A 16,117-nucleotide genomic window follows, 5' to 3' on the forward strand; every position below is an offset into this window, starting at 1 on the left:
TATTAGGTATAAGACAATAATAAGCAACATTAGTTTAAACTTAAGTTTTGTCTGATTTGCAGTTTTAAGCCTAAAGGCTGTTTTAAAAATTTGCTTGGTTCATACACAGCTGTTTCATGTCCTTACCTTATCATAACGAAGTGCCTGAACAATCTGTGGAATGTAGAATAAAATGGCATCCTGAAAAAAGAAAAGGCAGGTTTTTTTTTTTTTTTTTAATTGCTGTTTCAGTAGTTGGAATGGAAGACAGGTCACATGTACAGAGAAAAGCTCTCTTTATTTAGGTGATGAACAAAATTCCTACTAGCGCTGCTTCTTTATTTTAAGCTACATATGTGCCACCTTCTCAAATCAAAGGATTTTTCCGCCTAGTGACCTCCTTCAAAAAATATCATTAACAAATATGTATTTTACAGTCCTTATAACAAGTTTGACAAGTATTAAAAATTTGAGCCTTCTGCTCCTTCAGAAGAAGCACCTTTCCATTGAAAGGAGAATATCTGAGAACTGAAAAGAACAATTTGAAAGTAATGGTCTGAAGAATTCAGCTTGATGTGATTTATAAAAGACAAAGAACTTGGAAGTGGATAAGCCAGCAGTATGTGGGACAATTAACTTGAAGTTTTCATCCCAACCTATTCACTCTGTTCAATGTGATGTGCCCATTTAGCGTATGTGTCTCTTCACAGTATTAAAATGAAACCTGTAGTCACAATGACTGAGGCCATAACTCTGCTTGAAGTGTTAGGCTTTCTTGGAAGACAGCTTACCGGAGGAAAAGATCGCAGGACTTTAACTCCATACTGAGCTGTTAGAGGATGAGGCGGATACATGCTTGAAAAATAGGAAAGGCCAGTTGGTGGGTCTGTTGGTGCCCAGCACAGAACATGGCTGAGCTCAGGTGCATCAGCATCAATTGTATGCCACGTAACCAGGTACTGAAAGAGCAGGTCAGACACGTTATGAGTTTATAGGACCCAGTAATGCCTGGGTAATACTCAGACTGTAACGCTATAATCTAACTTCTTAAAGCATGGAAAATGAAACATGCTACATTTTATTTTACAAAACAGCTATTCATCTAAAGCATTTGTTCTTCCAGGGAAACCTAACTATTAGAATGGATGAGGTTAGTGAGGTAGAGTTACAAAAAGCATAATACAGCAGATCTAGCATAGGGAGAAAAAGAGAGGATGAGCCCTTTTATAATTGGTCAAAGGTACAATTTCTCTCTCATCTATTTTACAGGTGATATACAGAATACAGCTCTGACGAGACTGTCCCTCACATGACTAGAAGGCTCCACTGCAGATCAGCATGAGGCATTTCCTCCATTTCAGGCACTCTGCCTCTTTTGACACTGAGAGAACAGGTTAGATTTGAAATCAGCTTCAGCAGCAGCACATAACCATGACTCGGTCCAGCAGTCTTTTTACATGTTACGTGAAAAGAACAGAAATAGTGGCTGTATTGAAAGTGATGGGGTTTGGAAGGCTTTAGGCATGGCAAGAATAGGTACAGGAGCAAAGTGTACAAACAGCTAGCTAGCCACATACTCGTAGTACTATGATTCTTGTCTCAGCATCCTATTCCCATAGCTATGCACTAGAACACATTCTGTCTTAAGTAAAGATTGTATTTTCCAATATATCTGTGGGAAACAGCCGATCTGAGGCCTTGTGACACTATCAATATTAACAAATACCTTTATTGCTTCAGGAACATCACTAACGGCTCCTGGGTCCAATCGAACCAGACGAGTTACTTCTGTTCCAATAGCTTCAGTGTTCTTAAATCTAAGAATAACCAGGAACACAATAATGTTATTAGTTAATTTCAACAATCTCTTTACTTGTCAGAAGATGAGAACAGCAAAAGGCAAAAAAGTGCACGCTTAGTCAACAAATAGCTCACCTATAAAATAATGTACATTGAGGAACCAATATGCTGTCAAAAGAGAATTCAGGAAGAACTAGTCCTCATCCAATGCCTTTGTATAAACCACAATTATTTTAGCCCACTATCAAATTCTTGGTTGAAAAACACTGTCTGGGATTCTACAGAAATCTGTGCTTAGAACTCTACTTGGCAAAAAACATCATTGTTGTAAGCGGGAAAGAATTTTCTTTCCCTTCTGTAGCCAACTATGCAAATTCTTCTGTTAAACTGATTAAAGCACAAGCCAATATATAGGTAGAACATTTCATTCCAAGATACTTTTAGCACTGTTTAAATGCTACGCCCACTAATGAGTGAAATGTTATTCAAAACTGAACATGATTCCTTCTGAAGAAAATACTGTGTGAGGGTAGAGAAGGAACTCAGGCTCCACTAGACCTTGAGTCAAATGGGTGTCTTATTAAGCAGTCTGGTTCTTTTTATTTCAAAGGTCTCAGCCAGGTGTGAAAAGATGCAAGACTGCTGTAAACAAGAGCAAGTGCCATCAGTGCTTACAGTGTCAGCACTCATTCAACCTCTAAGAGAGGCAGCAGGAATTATATCACTTCCTTCATTTGAAGTTTCTCACCTGGTAGGCAGCTGTACAGCAAGATGAGGAGAAATGCTCCAAGCCAGATTCACATTATCCTTCCATTGCTTCTCACTAAGACTGATATACTTAGACCTCCAGTTTGCCACACTGCTCTCTCCAGTTTGATCCAACTCTAGCTCAGGGGAGGAGAGTGGATTGTACCACGTGATTAAGCGTTCAATCTCGGTAGCCTGAGGGAAATAGATTAAAAACAAATTATTTTTTGGAAGAAAATAAAGTATTCCACTTTCACCCTCTCACATTGCTTTAGTATATTTATCCTGCAACAACTTCAAGGTCTCAGAAATTCAGGTAGTGCCCCTATTCTTCTGATGACCCACCAGCAGCGAGAGCAGTAATGTCCTCCGCTTCATGTAGTACTTGTGCAGCTGCGTCCCTCTGTTGGTCTTCTTGGACATCCCTTGACAAAAAGATAAAAGTGTTTTCAGTGGCTTTTCTTCAATATCTTAAATGCTGCTTTCAAACTGTCTGTATCTGGCAACCTTAACACAAGCTAAAGAACTGAACCAGCATAGGACACTCGTAAATTTAGACCAGAGTGACTTCAGAAAGTCAGCACTGCATCTATTTGTGCAGTTGTTCTCTAAATACACGGAGTATAACAGGCTACAGGGTTATTAGTTTAGCCAGTGTTGTATTCACTTTCGAAGCATAGCAGCCTACTAACAAGAACAGAACATAGCTTATCGCTGTGCAAAAATACAGTTAACAACCTAATGCCATTCTGCTGCCCAGAAAAATCACTAGGGCATGTGTGCACATGTAATGCAATTTCTTTTCAGGAGTTCAATACACCTTGACCTCCACTCCTATCTTCTGCACTGCAGAACTGAATGTTCTATCAACCAAAACAGCTAGTTTCAAAACTTCGCTGTTTGCTCCCAGTGAGGCACCATTCCCCACCACCACCACCCCAAGTTTGGCATTAGCAATTAAATACCCTATCAGGAAAACATAAGCTCAACATTAAAGGCAAATATTGGCTTAAAGCAACATCTGCATATAAAACATGCTGTGAAGTGGGATGCAATGAGCTTGTTGCAATCAAAGAGATACCTGATTTTTTAGATATGGTTGACATGCCACTGGATAAAGGGTAGGTATTTATCCATCCTTGTGTAGCCTGTTGCCGAGATCCAACGTTGATATCCAGGTTGCTCCTAGTGTCTTGATTATCTGACAATAGAATACAAGATCTAAAGTAGAATCTAATCAAATAAACTACAGGTTTTTGAAACTGCATGTAAAGGAACTCACCTGGTGGCACTAGTTGGCTGGCTGTCAGGTACTTTTTGTCTGAGAACATAGCTGTCCAAAACTTGATCAATATGCTAATATCCTCACGAAGCCTCTTTTCCCCTTGCGTAGGGAATTTTGAGGGACAACTTAAAGAAATCACACAAAAAATGTGAAGTTGAATGTAAAACAAAACCCCAAAACCCAAATCTAATCATGCCATGGTTTTTTTCTTCTGACCAGAAGCTATGAGAACAAGCAGTCTATGCACCACTACATTTTATTCTCATTCCTTTATTCTGTCTGACTGAGTAAAACTTTCCTATTGCAACTGAAGATTAAGGCAGCCTGTCAGCATCTTAGATTCATTTGGAATCTAATATTATGACTGACTCTGACCTCCTCACATTGTCAGACACTGCTGTCAATTATATCATTTTCTATTACGCCCATGCCAAATGTTGAAAGTACATTTATCATCAGATTCTGCAAGGATATATTTTCAAAGCTGTATGAAGCAACATTTCAGCCATACACTCCGCAACAGCAATTCTTTTAGATCTTATAAATCTAGGTACAGTTTTTAGTATTACATAATCGCCAGAATAATGGGAGAAAGGAAAGAATATGAACTGCCCTGAAGATACTAGTTTATAAACCACATATAAATCTGGAGCTTACATGTAAGCCTCATCAAGACAGTTCATGAACTATATTGAGGCACAAGATAAAGAAAAGTCTTTGTTTTAATGGCTGAAAAAAGAAAGGAAGAAATTAAATCACGACAAGAGAAAGACAGTTGCTGCTTTGAAGTATCATAAAAAATTTAGGAAGTTGCACACACAAACTTTCAGTGAGTAATTGCAAATAAAAAGAATACCTGAAATAATCAAAGGCAGTTGAATAAATCTTTTCTCTCAACACGTTTCGAATAGTTGCATTTGGAACCACATCAGCATGAAGCAAAGACAACCCCAGAGTCAGCAACCTAATATAAAAAAAAAAAAAGAAAAAAAAATATATATATATATTTAGACCATGAAATTTTTTGCATTTCCACAATGGTGACCAAGGCAACACCATATAAACCCTACTAACAGCTATAACTCCATCCAAGTCATACAAGCAGAAAAGTGTCCATTTAATCATCCTTGGCAAACTGTTTTATTGTCAGCCTGTTCCTAAAGCTGTGGCTACAGAACGATAGAAAGTTGAAGTCTTCAAGTCACAAAAAGTGAAAACAATTGATGTAGCAAAATTTTACCTAACTAATGCATTGACTAGATCTGTGACATAGGCAGTTCATTACTAAAAGTAATAAAAGTATCCCATGAAGTTTTCTGAAGCACCAAAAATTACTTCCAAGCTAATTTAGCTAGCCCTACTTTGAAAACAGAGCTTACACTCTAAATCATTCCACGCTTTTAAAAGAATTTTCACCATTTGAGGCCAATGACAAGTTACACATTTGGTGTTCAGTTCTTCCCTCTCCTCCCACCCCAACCTTATTTCCTTCCACAAAGAAAGAAAAACCTCACTCACTTAAAACGTGGTCCAATTGCTGCCACATGCCTATTCAAACTGCCTTTCGCTCCTCCAATGTTCAAGGAAAGAGACCGCTGGAGCAGGCTGGAGAAGATCTCTATTTGGTCAGAACTGCAGTACTTGGCTATTTCAAATCTCTGCACCAGAAACTGAGAAACAGAGACAGACATGCCATACTTCCTTTGATTTCTCTCAAAAAAAGCATCTTCTCTGTTTCAGATACCTTTTTCCACCCCCCAATTATTATGCCCCTTTAAAAAGAGCATGGCTCCTGGTTTTAAGGCAGAGGTACTACAGTCACAAGCTGCACTACCTTTCCAGAATTATGAGACCGAACAGTGCAGAGTAGCTTAATTACAGTGTCACTGCAATGTCATCATAGATGCAACACTCCAGAAGAGAGATACGTACATCTATCCAGATGTAATGTGGGGTGACTTCTGGCGGACAAGGCCTCGGCTGGCTCTCTTCTGAGGCTGCTAATGGATCTGCTTCTTTCTGCTCAGCAGAAAACAGGCCAACTTTCTGCTCCACTGTCATTTGCCAGGCTCCTGCCATTTCCCGCATGAACTACAAAAAAGAAGATTACAGTGTTTCCCACTTCAGGAGCATCTTCTTGTGTGTAAAGCAGAGACTTTCTCCAAAGGGCACGCAAGGAGCTGAATACATCAATTAAAAAACGCTGCCCTGTTAATGGAGAGGCAGAGACAGGTCTATATACCCCACCCGAAATAAAGTTTCTTTCACATCTTAAATTACAAAGGGAAGAAAGACCCCTTCAGAAGTTCAGTTTGTAATGGAAAGACCACAGGCAACAGCAGACAAGCTCTGTATTTTGCTGAGGAGACTGAACTGCTAATCACCTGGTGCTGTCCTTTCTCGCCCTCTACTGAAGGATACTGCCTCCAACACCACAGCATCAGAGACAAATATACACCACCTTCTCATGCAGTGCAGGACAATCTGGCTCATTAGGGCACGCAAAGGATGAACTGCACAAGAGAAAGCTGGTGCACATTCACTTTTGTTGGCCCTGCTCTAAGGAGCAGCATCCTCTGGTAGAGGGGAAGCCCAGCAACTGAGGGTGCTCACCTCATCTCCTCAACAAGATACACAGAAGAGATCTCCCATAAGCCTAAGAGAAAAAAATGAAACCAATTTTTAAGAAGTTAAGCCACTGCAATATGCATGTGGTACTGACCTACATAAATTCAGATTGATGATTATTCCCAGTAAGCAAAACATTTCATACTCACTCAATGGAGCTATTTCCAAAGGCAGATTTTTCCATCTGTGTGTGGTGAGTTGCTTTACTACTACTAGATTTGTCCTCTCTTCACAAAATACAGCTGGTCTAGCCTGACACAGGATTATGACATTTGCAAGCCTATTTTTAATGCAAGGAAGCAATGCCAGATACCAGAGGCTCTGAATGATGAGCGGGGGCATTGACTTCCGTTTGTTTTAGAATACTATTATATAAATTGCAGGAGTTCAGGAGCCAATTCATGAGCAGCTCAGGTACCTGGGCAGCAAAATCAGTTCTACAGCTGAGATCCTAACAACTTGCCTTGGCTATATCATCCCTGCTGCTGAGAGAGATCCATTTCCCACAGTCCACTTAGTGAGGGCATTCAGACTACCATCAATACATTAGCCTACCAGGAAACCTCTGCTTAACTGATTAACAATACATTTAACATCCTTATTTGAAATGGATTCACAATAACTGTTACTCTCTCCATATTCTTCTCTCTTCTCCCCTTGCAGGGGTGGAAAAAGAATTGTTAAATAGCTTCCTACCGGCACTTCTATTCCATTCTTGGCAGCAAGCAGCCACTCCCAGCAAGCAATTGCTGTTTCCATGCCATGTTCATTGAACATTCGCAGAGGTCCCCAGCACAGATGATGAAGGAGCTGGGGGTCACAGTCTGAAAACAAACATTCACACAGATTTCTCCAACAGAATGAATAAGAAATACTTTTCACATTGGCATGAAACTGGTGTGCAAAGTATGTGATAATCAATTCCTAATAAATAGCTTTTAGTTTGAGAGGCTTTTCCCTAAAATAAGTATAATTGAAAAAATCCAGACGTAGTTTTGCTTCAGACTGATACTTACTGGGTTTGCATATATGTATTTTTTGTTGTTTGTACTCTTGGCATTCACAGCCAGAAAGCAGAACTCCATTTGGTTTTCATTACCTTTGCTGCTTATTAGCAGTGCAGTCAACTTAAACATGGCTTGAGTATAGAATTCAGTCTGGCCCAATTCAAGAGCATCATTCAGCTCTTTAACCATCAGTTTATTCAGGTCAGATGTTCGTCCGGTAGCATTTGAGAACTGAATCATTCCAGAAACCTGTAAAATATAATCCTTTTTTCAACAGGGAGCAATATTTTCAGAAGCCCAGTTTGGGATGAGTTGTGTGCTGAGCAAGGAGATCCACTATAAACAGAGACATCTTTCATTACTACTTGGCTAAAGCTCCTCAGCTTTACCTACAATCTAAGAACTCATTGCAAGACTAACAATAAAATGATCTGCTTAATAACCTAGGAAAATTACATCCTTTATCTTGAAAGGGATTTAACTTTAAAGTCCATGCTTAAATGAACATAGAACCATACAATAATTAAAGTTGGAAAGGACATAATCCCCTGAAAAGCCATGCTGTAGCTGGTAAACACTCCACAGTTGGGAGAAATCCTGTACTTACCTCTCCTGCATAGCGGTTACGCAAGTTAAGAGAAGCCATGAAGTTGGAGTAGTCTTTCTTCACACAAGTAGGTCTTTCTGTTAGCTGGGTTGCCTATGACCAGATCATATATAGCTGTTTATGCTGTACCTATCCAAGCACACATGCTCTTTTCTATTTAAACCTTCACATAGGTTTTATGTTTAGTTTTCCTTGGGCTTATCATCAGAAGAGTATCAGGACTATTAGATACAACAGTACCACGACCAATAAAAAACAAATAAGGGATACATGCATTAATTCTATGAATATAGTCTGAGATCAAGGGGGAAAAAAAAGCATTAAAAAAGGCATAAAAAAATCTCTGGGGCTGCTATTCCCCTTTCATGAACAGGTAAGGAAAAAAAACAGAAGAGTACAAAGGATCTGAGTTGGTGGAACAGCTACAGTTTTACTCTCTTATTTGTCATCGTCTTACTTTTCAGATCATCGTCATTATTAGGAGATAACTTGATTTGAGATAGAAAGAAATAAGGGATCTTTCAGAGTAAATGCTCAAGTACTGTGACAAAACTGATTTAGAAAAATCCATATACCTGGCTGTACTGAATGTTATCAAATTAATATGACAGCTACACAGCTACACGAACAAACAAACAAGAGTTATGCCTAATACTCACGCCCAAAGTGGTGTTCTGTCTGTTGTAGCCTGCGAAGTGCAGAATACTTTCTGTAGCCATAGCCAGTCCTGTGTGCTGGGACAAACCTGATACCCAGTTCTGATGTTTGTTTAAGTACTCCTGAGAGAAACAATTATGTTTGTTGGAAAACTATTGCATTCTTCTAGAAAGGGCAGCTCATAGCAAGTGGTCCATCATTGTGAACTACCAGAAAACTCAGCTATACATACATCTGACAACAAACACTGTCTCTACGCTTCCCTTTTAGGCATTGCTCCCTTGATACTAGGAAACTCTGAACGTCATCCTAGATACATAAAGCATAAGACTCATTCCATTTTGTAAAAGGTAAGGTATCTGAAAGCTGATGTCTTTTTTAAAATGAAACACTTTTCACAGTACTTTACAGAAGGAAGTGCTTTGGACTCCCTGGAAGATGGGAATATAATTAGTTATCCTTTCTCAAAAAGGAGAGTCCCTTGTTTATTTCTTTCTAGGGAAAGAAATACAAACCCTGGGTAGATTTGCAGTTCTGTTTCAGACTGTTCTTGAGCCTTCCCGGAAACCGTTATCAGCACTAAGACAGACTCTTCTAGGCAGAATATTAGTGTAATCCAGACTAATTTTCTCCGGCTGCTCAGCAAAGGATTAGCAGAAGAGATCTGCATTTTACTCTGGCAAGACTTGGTTTATATAGAAGGCATTTTAGTACTTTTATTAGTACATCATAAATAGTCTTTTGTAGCCTTTGCTAAGTCTTGTGAGCACTTCCTATTGAACTCTGCCATATGTGAGCATCTACTGCACCCATGCTTGAATTCAAGCCTGTAGTTTACAATCTTCTCACATTAACAGTGTTCCTCTGCACTTCAAAAATGAACTGTAAAGACTGGGAGGGAAAAAAAAAGTCCTTCCAAGAAGGACAAATTTTACATCCTAATCACACATACTTCTGACCACCTGGTATTTTCAGCTAATGCACCAGATAGAATTAATCTTTGTTAGGCAGAGTTTTCTATACCAAATTTTTGGATAAAGAACTGTTTATAAAAATGTTATTTTAAAAATATTCAGGTGTGGACTACATCAAAAGTCACATAAAAGTAATAATTTTAATTATTCCCTGCCAGTGTCATAATGGAAATCTTCAAAAGACAGGAGATTTAAAATGATGTTTGCATAGCCTGAAAAAATCAAGAACAACATACAATCTAGTTCTTAATTTTGGAGATATGTAAAGATCAAATTCTTCCACAGATGAAGGCTCATTACCTGTAGATGAGATTTTGTAACAGAAGGAGCCCATTTCATTGCTTCTTGCAGAATCATTCCACAGCGTGCAGCAAAATCCTTCACTATACTCTAATTAAAAAAGCATCAATACAGTCAGTAAAATATTGGATATTTAACAAGAAGCAGTGTTTTTAATGGTGTAATAAATAAAATTATATGAACTAAGACAGGTTTCAGCAACCTGATACAGTTAAAAGTTCCCTTAACAATGAAATATATCCTTGGTAAGCAAAGAACTGTCATGCTTCATGCCAAGATTCAGAAAAATATAAATGCCCAGCTGCCATTTGATATTAGGAAAATCTTACCTAAGGACACATTTTCAGAAAAGGACCTTTCAGAGTTGCTCAGAGCAATTTATCTCCAAGACACAAAGAGTCAGGCATTATTTTGTCATTTGATGTATCAAGGAGGACTGCCTACCTCTCTGGCTTCATGTGTGTCAGGGACAGTTATTCTATACGGAGCATCTGGAATGTCATAGTATGGTTGGTCCTTGTGAATGTCCTAAACAAAGGCAATGTCAAGTCTCAGTAAGATAAAGTTCATCATCACTTACCTCGAACAATACAAGTGGCACTCTCCCCAAACAGGAAGTCTGATTTACAAACCCCTTTGCTAACATTTGGCTCTCAAAGTCAATCTGAACAAAGTCAATCTAAAAATCTTTAAGAGACTTTTTTAATTCCAGTTTGGTTTTCAGCACACATCAATTATTTAAAAAAAATCTAAGCCCTCTCCCCAACATTTAGTACTAAAATAAACTTCTACAAAGCATTTCCATCTTCAAAACCACTAGTACATAATATTTTGAGAGCCCAAAGAATATGGATACACATACACAGAATGGAAAGAATATAATCTGACAATCATAATCATTCAAAAAAATAAATTCCAAACTTTTACTTCAAATAAGACAGTTTGATAGTTATAATTTGGAATTAGCAATCCTTTATTTTATTTTTAAACACTAAATTGACTTCCTGAACCTCATTTGATAACTTTCAAGCACTACTTTTACTATCTATAAAATAGGGGTGCGAATACACTCCTTACCTCACAGGAGTACACTGAGATTTAATAAATTATTTTTAAAATTAAGATTATATAAATCTTAATGATGAGAGTTCTCCTTCTGTGGCCCAAACAAACCAAGAACTTCAAAAAAGTAAATGTTAAATAATTGCAGAACAAAGGAAAAAATTCAGTTCTGGGAAAAAGAAGTGGGGAGGTATATTTTATAATCGTAATAGCATCACAAGAAAAAGGAACTTACTGCACTAAGAGACAGTGACAGTGTCTGCAGAATATCTAGCATAGTCTTCAGCACAGTTCCACTCCATAGCAAGTGAGGAAATCTAGAGCAAGACAGGAATCACACACACAATGACTATGGGGAGCTGAGGAAGGAAATGTTTTTATCAAGAAATGAAGTTGCTCAAAGAGCTATGTACATCGCTAGGTAAACTCATATACAACAGAATGCACTAAGCTTGCCATAGCTCACAACGGACTGGCTCAATATGTATCCAAAGCTCTCCAAAAGCAAGCTAAGTGGAGCTGTTTCCTAGGAACTGAGGTAACTGAGAGAAACCTGAGAGAAACACACCTGAGAGAAAAACAAATTCAATGCAACACTTCAGGCTAGATGACTCTTAAAGTTTTAAAATAATTAAAGTTTTGAAATAATTACTTCAGTATTTTTTTTCCTTAAATCTTTACATTGCTATGCAAACAGAACACACTATGGCCTATTGTCCAGCAGAGGACAGAGTATTTTGAATGCGGTATGATGAGGTAAAGCTTTTTTTTTTTTTTGAGCATTTTGCCTTCCTCCACCTGTGGGAATAGTATAAAGAAACTGCCTTTTTTAGCAGGGGTTTCAGAGCCAGGTTTAAAAGCATTTTTGGATAATATTTTTCAAGGAGATGGTCTAGCAGAACTACCAGTCATGACATCCACATGCCTGCCTTCCTCACTTCCATGAATATTCTCTGAGTAGTAAGTGTGAAAAAAGCAACCGAGAAGTGAAATCTGTAACTCACTTATCTACAAGACCAGACAAGTATTTGTCTGCAACTCTCCTTATCCTCTTGTGAATGTGGTTAAAATTCACCAGTAAGAACTGAGCATGTCTCTCCAGCTCTTCTTCGTTATCCTTGGTTTTAGGCTAAAAACATTTCGAAAAAAATATGAAGCATTTAAGGAAAAAGCTAAACAAATTTTCATAAATTGAATGAGAACATTTGTACAAAACTAATTTTAGTTTCCAAGTAACTTACTTTATCAGCCATCATTGTCAGGAAAGCTTCAAATACCTTATCAGCAACAGCTATCACACACTGCATCATGCCTGAAGAATTGAGAGAAGTCACAGGTTTGGTTATCAGATTTACATTTTCTTTAAATGTTAAAAGGTGTGTGTGTTTACTCAGCCAGAACTGAACAAAACTTTCAAAATAAAATCACCTTTCTCTGGCAAAAATAAAATAACAGCAACCTACTGAATGTGATTCACTTTGTTACTTAGCCCAGTTCGATTTGTTTTAGATTTGCATGCCTGGAGATCACACTTTCTAGTATCTCAAGTTGCAACATAACCTGGATAGATAATCTTACCAGATTTGTCTTTTTGAATTGCTTTATCCTCAAAATAGCAGAACATGACTTGGAAGCGATCTTGATCAGTTGAACGCAACACCCTAGAAGGACAACAGTTTTGCGGGGTTTGGGGGGGGGGTTGTTTTGTTTTCTTTTCTGTTTAAATACCTTCAACACAAATCTAGAGTACTTTTAACACCACAGTACATACTAACACAAACAGTAATGATTATTTTACAGTAATTTCAATTCTCCAGGAAGTCTGATACTGCCATTTCTTTCTATATTGAGATAACAGGGCTCACATAATAAAGAGCTGGTTTGCCACCGAGAAAATAACTTACATACCACAGGAGGGGGAAATCTGATGATGCAGTTACATAATCACCACCAACACAAAAACATGGTACAATTCCTTGCATTTCTATAGGCAGGTGCATGTGTTGTATTCGTACAAGATGGAAATATTATTTATTAAAAAACTGTTTCTAAAATACAGCCAGGAAGTTTCAGGAAATGTTTATCCCTGTTGTTTAGTTGCTGTCAAAGTAAATATGAGATGGGGAAGCTTCTTCCTACTTTCTTCACTGCCAGACCCTCACCTCAGCTTTCACCTACAGAATGTTTTTTGAATAGCAGTAATCAATAAGCTTGTAAAGAAAGAAAATCTGTGAATTCAGTAAATTAAATTGGTACAAAGTAAATCACACTAGTGAAGGGAATAAAAGCCTGCTACAGAAATAGTTCTCTCAGCTCCTCTATTACTATACTCACAGCACAGAAGATTATCTGTGCTATTCTTCAGAGGTAAAAGCACAAGACCTCAACTCTGTGCAGATGCATTACACTTTCAAGACTGTCCTTTCTAGGGCGCTTGTGTTCATCTTCAATTAGCTCCTGTACAGAGAAGCTCACATTTTTGAGGCCCAGCTATAGTATTCCATCCTTTTATCCACCCTAAAGGAACTTTGGCACAGATGAATTCCCAGTGTCAGTGTCTTCCACGGAGCTCCTTTGACTCAAAATATTGATTCTCATTTATCTTAGTTTCTGGCAATTCTGACTTGAACATTTAAAAATTAAAAACCAAAACAAACAACCCCCCCCCCCCCCAAAGCCAAATACCCAACACAATTAAAAAAAATCCAGTATGGGAAAAGAAAAAAGTACATATATACCTCATATACTCCAGACGGTAGACAGAAAGGAGATAAGTAGACATGGCAAAGTCCAGCTTATTGATCAATGCTGACACTTCTGGAGGAGGATCCAAGAGATTTATTATGGTACTCCGCAATTCATTTAATTCCGCCTAAAGATGAATACATTCAGTTATCTAAAGTCGGACAACTATAATAGTTTGTGTTTTGAATGTATTTGCTGTCCAGCTTCTGAAACTTCACAGGACTGTTGTGCTGTGCTTTGATGTTACAGGCCTAAACATCTAGACACATGCAGATTTCTATGTTATTTGAGAGCCAAACAGAGGCATCTCATAAGCAACAACTCTTCAATCCACTTACACTCCTATCACAAATACTCTTCAGGTAAAATCTATCTTGCAGACACTAGAGAGAGACAGGAGTATACCAGTAGTAAGCCAGAACAAAAAAGATAAAAGCTCAATTAACCTTCTTTTGAGCAGGGAGAGAGAATGAACAGGTTGTTTCCTTCCAAAGCTAATTTTTTTTTTTTTATAGTACAAGTTTTATCAGCCTGATCGAGAATGGATGAAGCAGACTATTAGAGGGCTTCCTTCTCCACACAGACTTGGTTTCTGTACTTGACCAGAATACTGTAGCTACCACAAACGCATGTATTATCACACTCAGTGAAAACAAACCCACGTCATTCACATACCCTGTTGTCAGAAAAGTAGTGAGAGGAGGAAAAAAGGGGGGGGGGGGGGGGAGCTGTTTTTCACTACTAGGAGGCAGGTAAAAACAGTATTGTGCTATTCCAGAGAAGTACTTCTTCGTTACTGTATTGTTTTAATACCTAGAGGACATCATGGAAGGACACGATAAAAGAAATCGATTCTTACAGAAGTCACAGTATCATTTTTCATGGCAGAATTGTACTGAAGAACAGATCGAAGAGGTTCTTTGCTAGGAAATGTGAGTAACGGAGATTTGGTGGCAATTTCGCATACACCTTCATACCATTCTTCTGGCCACAGACCTGGAACACAAGTGCAAAAAAGAGGGCAGGGGGGAGTCAAGGTGAGGGGAAGAATACATTAAGCTGATACAGCTCAATGAACCATATTCAGCAATTACTATCATCATTAAACCAAATTCTTACCAATCCTCTAACAGGTCTAACAGATTAAGATTCACAAAGTTAATCAGCATTATCAAGCTTTGCACTACTTCTTAGGGCGAACTTTTCATGGACCTATGTACAAACACTCAGCACAAGTGGACTGTGTTCCAAACCTAACAAACACGCTTAGGTAAGGCCAAGTGAAACTTCTTCCCAATGGATAAGTTTCTACCTTGTTTCCATCTTACACCTCCCTACGTGTCTGATCTTCTCTTTCAAAAACTTAGCTATCAAAACTCCTAAGTCATGGCTAACCAGCAGTATTAGCTGAGAAAACAAAACAAAAAAAAGCCTAGGTACAAAAAAGCCTAGGTACAAGAACAAATCACACTGTGCTGAATCCCATGGCAAAACAGAACCAGGATGTAATGAAATTCTACCAGAAAACTGTCACATAAGCTGCTTACTTTATGCTTTATGTCTGTAATCTTTCTTCACCCTACTGTGAATGATTTTCATACAATTACACTTATGTTCATCAAGAGTTTAAATCTAGGTATCAATGCTATTCTACTAGAATTTACACTACCTGATCCTTCCACAGCAAATCCCATCAGCACTGAATACAGCCAGAAGTCACGGAAGAGCTTTTGCAGCCTGGGCTTGGCCTCCTTGATGGGTGGCAAGCGCCTAGTGAGCTAACAAAGAAATAAAGGTTAAAATCTGAAGATGCTGGGGGCTACGGTAACTTAACTCCATGTTAAAGAATCAGTTCATGTACCTTAATTTAGTATGATTTCCAAAGGCAACACTGTCATCTAATTTCTAATAATAAACTAATATTATTGTAAACTAACATTACATTGCTATTGTTATATTGAAGAAAACTTGATTTTGTTATAATACCTTAAATGATAATACTTGAAATACATGAAGCAAAAATTCACTTGTTTTTACACAGGAATATACCATATTGATGCAGTAACCTCTAAAGAGGACATAGTATCAGTATACAACAACTGTGGAGAGGAAGAGATCACAGCATTCTTTAAACAGTGAGTTGAAGGCAATACCATGCAGCTTTGTTTCAGTACAAACAAACTCAAAAACAAAAAGAAATATTAGTCTAATGTATTTTTGGTTGCTATTGTTTATTGACTTTGCAGAAATATGTTGAGGCACTATTTGGGGATCTTTTATTGTTTGCACCCACGCATACAATGACATCAGTCCTGGAGAATTCACT

General features: G+C 38.1%; 1 protein-coding gene across 3 annotated transcripts in view; it reads right to left on the bottom strand.

The window, feature by feature from the left end:
- PI4KA (phosphatidylinositol 4-kinase alpha) overlaps positions 1 to 16,117 on the bottom strand; it is a 65,925-nt gene that overhangs the window by 13,655 nt on the left and 36,153 nt on the right. For all 3 annotated transcript variants that reach the window (XM_026104288.2, XM_026104287.2, XM_064522156.1), the window contains exons 20-42: positions 15,461 to 15,569; positions 14,651 to 14,787; positions 13,785 to 13,918; positions 12,625 to 12,707; positions 12,288 to 12,358; positions 12,051 to 12,175; positions 11,282 to 11,363; positions 10,429 to 10,512; positions 9,985 to 10,074; positions 8,713 to 8,832; positions 8,054 to 8,146; positions 7,539 to 7,695; positions 7,136 to 7,263; positions 5,744 to 5,902; positions 5,330 to 5,481; positions 4,668 to 4,775; positions 3,809 to 3,936; positions 3,608 to 3,727; positions 2,872 to 2,951; positions 2,528 to 2,721; positions 1,706 to 1,796; positions 771 to 938; positions 127 to 180 (exon numbers count right to left, since the gene is read on the bottom strand). In XM_026104288.2, the coding sequence (XP_025960073.2) occupies positions 127 to 180; positions 771 to 938; positions 1,706 to 1,796; positions 2,528 to 2,721; positions 2,872 to 2,951; positions 3,608 to 3,727; positions 3,809 to 3,936; positions 4,668 to 4,775; positions 5,330 to 5,481; positions 5,744 to 5,902; positions 7,136 to 7,263; positions 7,539 to 7,695; positions 8,054 to 8,146; positions 8,713 to 8,832; positions 9,985 to 10,074; positions 10,429 to 10,512; positions 11,282 to 11,363; positions 12,051 to 12,175; positions 12,288 to 12,358; positions 12,625 to 12,707; positions 13,785 to 13,918; positions 14,651 to 14,787; positions 15,461 to 15,569 (2,667 nt within the window). The remainder of the gene's footprint in view (positions 1 to 126; positions 181 to 770; positions 939 to 1,705; positions 1,797 to 2,527; positions 2,722 to 2,871; positions 2,952 to 3,607; positions 3,728 to 3,808; positions 3,937 to 4,667; positions 4,776 to 5,329; positions 5,482 to 5,743; positions 5,903 to 7,135; positions 7,264 to 7,538; positions 7,696 to 8,053; positions 8,147 to 8,712; positions 8,833 to 9,984; positions 10,075 to 10,428; positions 10,513 to 11,281; positions 11,364 to 12,050; positions 12,176 to 12,287; positions 12,359 to 12,624; positions 12,708 to 13,784; positions 13,919 to 14,650; positions 14,788 to 15,460; positions 15,570 to 16,117) is intronic.

This window comes from Dromaius novaehollandiae, chromosome 17 (assembly GCF_036370855.1).
Source record: "Dromaius novaehollandiae isolate bDroNov1 chromosome 17, bDroNov1.hap1, whole genome shotgun sequence".
NCBI lineage: Eukaryota > Metazoa > Chordata > Aves > Casuariiformes > Dromaiidae > Dromaius > Dromaius novaehollandiae.